Source organism: Hirsutella rhossiliensis (genome assembly GCF_020360975.1).
Source record: "Hirsutella rhossiliensis strain HR02 chromosome Unknown scaffold00012, whole genome shotgun sequence".
NCBI lineage: Eukaryota > Fungi > Ascomycota > Sordariomycetes > Hypocreales > Ophiocordycipitaceae > Hirsutella > Hirsutella rhossiliensis.
In genome coordinates, this window is record NW_025408678.1 from 265,163 (window position 1) to 269,670 (window position 4,508).

Genomic DNA, 4,508 nt, shown 5'->3' on the forward strand with positions numbered 1-4,508 from the left:
GGTGAATTACGAGACAAAGAGGGAGGAGCCAGACGACGAGCTGCAGCGCGACTCGCTCGGCAAGTGGTGAAGCCGACTGCATCTTTCCATCCGCACTAAGCAGCTGTTGTGACAAGTGGAGCAAGCGCCCAAGGCACAGCCACAGTGCACCGTACAGTGCCGCGCACACACCGTATCCATCGGCCCGAGCGGAGGGAAGCGAGCTCCGGCAGAGAGAGCTCGGTGGGGTAACACTAATTACCCCACTGTAGGTACCTAGGTATTACAGTAAGCTCACCTCAGTGCCTCCATCGTTCCGTCAGCGTCTGAAGCAGAGTCCATGACTGAGCCAAGGCATAACACTACATACATCTCGTACGCATCAACGGACCGGCTGACGGCTTGGGCCGTTGCCCGCCCGACCAGGCAGAAAGAAGCCTCGTGGTTATCCAGGGGCAAAGTCAGCGGTTTACCTGGGTGTTGTAGGTCAGGTACCCAGTATTAGTTGGGTGTTCTCTTAGGTGCACCTCGGCTTGAACCCAACCACCGGCCGGCAGTTGACGCCAAACACATCCATTGCCTGACTGCTGCAGCACGATCAGTAACCAGTACGAGGTCGCCCGGGTGCAAGCCGGCAAAGAGTCTCCTACAGCCACCCTCCGCCTCCGCCTCCTCCTCCCTCCTCTAGTGGCAGAGGAAACGCTTATATGTACTACAAGCCAAAGCTCACCCGCCCCCGGCGCCCCGTCACCCAATCAGGCAACTCATCTATTTTTAACCACCACGAGTGCTTATAGCCTGACTGCCTCCCGTGTTCGCCTCGGCTCCGTGGCCCGTCACCGGTGTCCCGTCTGTACTTACGAATACGTACCCGTTGATCCAATGGCGGACCCGTTCGCATCCGCCCGCTTCATAGCCGACGCCCGTCCGTCCCAGACAGACATCGGATTGACCTGTCTGCTTTTTTGCTGACGTCTGACCCGCGACAGACTGGTCTGTAACACAGCCACGCAACATCGCGCCTTCTCTGCTAAGCAAATGGCTTCTTGTATTGTATAGATGGAGCAGCAGCATCCAGTGCTTTAACCCCGTTTTCTAATCCCCTAGTGACGGTACCTGCCGTCCATGAACATGGCCGATTGCGACCTGCGCAAGATTCCCTGATGCAAGCCTGCATCACCTTTACTTCCCCATAACAAACACAAAAGTAAAGCAAAAATCATCCAAGACGGAAAGCGTGAGAATCGAGCATGACCAGAAGGCTCCCAGAGGCGACATTGGAGCATCACCATGGTCCCCAAAACGTTCCTCGTGGACCAACCTGAGCGCAAAGAAGTAGTCTTGGCTTCTAAGCATAGCTCGTAATGCCCCAAACGCCTGGCTGCTCTCGTTTTAAACATAACCCCATGCCGTCGTATTCCTGAGTCGCCCGCCGTCCTGTTGCCAGAGCGGCGAGAGAGAAAGTGGGGGAAAAGAGATCTATCAACGCTATGCCGGACGGGTAAAAAAAAGGAAGGGGGGCAAGGGGTGGGGGATTGTAACAAGGCGAGGGCTCTTGAAGAGAAGAAAGACAAGAGAAGAGTTGTTTTCGCGAGGGAAACAGCGTTGTCGAAGTGCATGGATAAAGCTTTGTTGGAAGATGGGATTCTCTTCAACGCCAGAGTGATTTGACAAGGGATGAGTCCGAGGCTCAGTCCTGTGCGTCGACGAGAAACAAGAAGGTGAACTGCTGATGAGAACAGGCCGATTTACGGGGTTCTCTTCTTTTCTTTTGTTGTTGTGTGTCTTCGACAAACGAGCTGCGGGGCTCGAGGCGGAAGGTTGTACATTGGGAAGCCGCGAGTTGGCAGACATGAAGGGCCGCAACGATGATTGCGTGTGCCTGGATCACTCGGAGGACGTCGTTTGACGGCGGTGTTCGACCAGCAAAACGGACAGCTGTGACGGATTGTTCGAGTACAAATGGCGCACCCAGCCAGCAAAGTCGAAAAGGACCAGCCTCGGGAGCGGCCCGGACTGGCAGCCCATTAGCGAAGACAGCACGTTTCACCGATGGCCCCTCCGGGCGGAGCCGCCGCTGTGATAGCCCGAGTCGGAGTAGGTGTAGGGCGTGGCATATTGTGCGGTGCGGGTCGAGTGAGCGCTGCATGCGTATCCAACGTAGATGACGCGCCTCTGGATGCCATGGCCGCGCCCGCCGTACGAAGGACACCGGTCAATGGCGTGCTGGTAGTAGAGGCAGCGGCAGGCCGAGTAGAGCTCAACGACTTGGTAGCACATGATGTCGACGGTATGCCGTCCAAGGGTGCTCTGGTCGTCTCAAGGCCGCCTTCGGGGACGGCGAGGGAGGAATCGAGAGCAAAACGAGGCAGATATGGGCGCCAGACGTGAACGGCCAGACGGCGAATGGAAGAGAGTCGTGGACGAGTAACGGTGAAGCAAACGGGAAGCGTGAACAAGCAGGACGATGAACTGGGTTTAAAGAGAGTGCTTATAGCCTTGACAGATGAGATGAGGATGGGAGTGGATGCCGGGTGGAGCGAGAGGCATCGCAGCCTTATATTATAGACTCGGCAGCCTAGAGAAAGGCAGTGACGGATGGGGCTCAGCCAAGAGAGTCGTGGACAGAGGTGGCTTACCGACACGCCTTGCTCGGCGGGCCATGTCGTCGACAAGGCACCAGCGAGGGCTTGAAGGCCGTTGGCGAGTCTGACAGGTGACTACCTCCAGGGCTGCAGGCCTCGAAGGAGCCGGACGGAGGCATGGTGAGTGGGCATGGCGCAGCGGCGCAAGAATAGACAAGGTGAAGAGTGCAAAAAGCTTGGCTCGGCGGGAGGGAGTCACCAATTGGTCCTCAATCGGGGAGGGGGCGTGTGCGTGCAACAAGACGAGTGTGCCCTGTGGGTGGAGGCGGGCGTTGGGGGCCTGGAATTTGACCTGCAGCACAGGGCTGAAGCGTGGGGAGGCGAGACGAGACGAGGCGAGGGGGGGCGTGGCGTCGACCTGCTGGGCGGGTGTTGGGTCGGATGATGGGACGGGTTCGTGATGTTTGCGATGCGGGCCACGGAGAGAAGGTGGAAAAAGGGGGAGCCTGAGAGATGAGATGGTGCTGGACCCAGGAAAGGACGCAGGAAATGACGCAGGAAAAGACGCTCGTCGAAATCGCGTACCAGAGACAGAGAGGAAGGAACGAGGAGGGGTCGGTCACGGGTTAGGGCTTCAGCGCGCACAACGTCTTCTTCTTCTCTGTGGATTCCCCGCTGCCTGGGACAGCTCGCGATGCTGACCCCTTGACGTCAGCTTTTTCATCCCATCAACCAAAACACCATTCGCATGCAAACCACCGCGGACCTGCATGCGTGCACACACACCTGACGGTATTCGCTACCTCACCTTGTCCTTTGGTGGTGGTGGCAGGCAGCAGGCACCAATGCAGCAAAGCGTTCCCCAACTCGCCCGAAAGAACCCCATCATGACGGCATGCGCTGACTCTAGTTTATTCTAATACTATTTCCTTTACAGTTGATTATATGCCAGCAGCACGGCGCCGCCGCTCGCACCGACGCCCCACCGACGCCGCCAAGCGCAATCCTCCGCAGCCCGGCACTTGATGACAAGAGAGAGACCTCGGTCCTATGCAATCACTCTGTTGCTTTCGCCGCCTGCTGACTACCTGCGTATGCCCTCGAGGAACTACCAACAGCCCGGCTCTCTCGACATGTCCGGGCCAGCTGTCTTTGCGCAGAGCTGCGAGTCCACCGGTCCCTTGCTTGTCATCGGGAAACGGCTTGTTCCCCTGCACGGCCAAACATGTCAAGCCCCGCACGCTTGTCTTCGCAGTTCCCCTCTCCAAAAATAGGGGAAAAAAGAAAGCATCAACAGGAAAACGAGCAAGGGACACGATGACAGAAGCCTCGCCCAAGATCAGGTACTCGCCAAAACCAGGGACTGGCAGTAGTCGGCAACGACGCTGACAAGCCGCACCCATGGCGCTGCAGCCACGCCCCCTCCTCTGTCCCCATCCCCCCCCGTCTTGTCGATTCATCTGCCCCCGGGTGGTGTCGTCATGGCTGCACAGCATTCCCCTCTGACATATCCCGAGGACAACTATAGTATGGGTAGGCCCTGAGGCTCTTGACGCGAAGGCCACCAAGTGTGGACTCGGACCCCCGCTGTTCTCGGTGGTCGACATGGAACAGCATGTCTTGGACGGCATGCATGTCTAACACATGTCTTGTCAGATAGTGGAGTGTCGCTGCGTGAGGTTTTTGGACTGCCCCGCCAAGGCACCTTGCCGTTGGATCGGTAACAAAGAAAGCCACATACAGTTACCGGAAAACGAGAATCGAAGACAAGCGAGGCCGTCAAGCCCGTACCGTTGGGGAACTTTGACCCTCAGATCACGCCACGGTGGATAACAAACGCACGCAAAGCACCGCCAACGCTACATCAGGGTGCCGAGTAAGAAAGCCACAGCAGCCACGGATGAATGCTCAGTTGGACCCTGGACTCTTGATGGGAATTACCCT

At 57.5% G+C, this 4,508-nt stretch overlaps 1 protein-coding gene across 1 annotated transcript; it reads right to left on the minus strand.

The window, feature by feature from the left end:
* Window positions 1-2,025: 2,025 nt before the first annotated feature.
* Window positions 2,026-2,259, minus strand: HRG_09234 (uncharacterized protein; the record flags this gene model as incomplete). Its single annotated transcript, XM_044867705.1, has 1 exon — window positions 2,026-2,259. The coding sequence occupies one exon, from the start codon at window positions 2,257-2,259 to the stop codon at window positions 2,026-2,028; it is 234 nt and encodes a 77-aa protein (XP_044716965.1).
* Window positions 2,260-4,508: the final 2,249 nt, after the last annotated feature.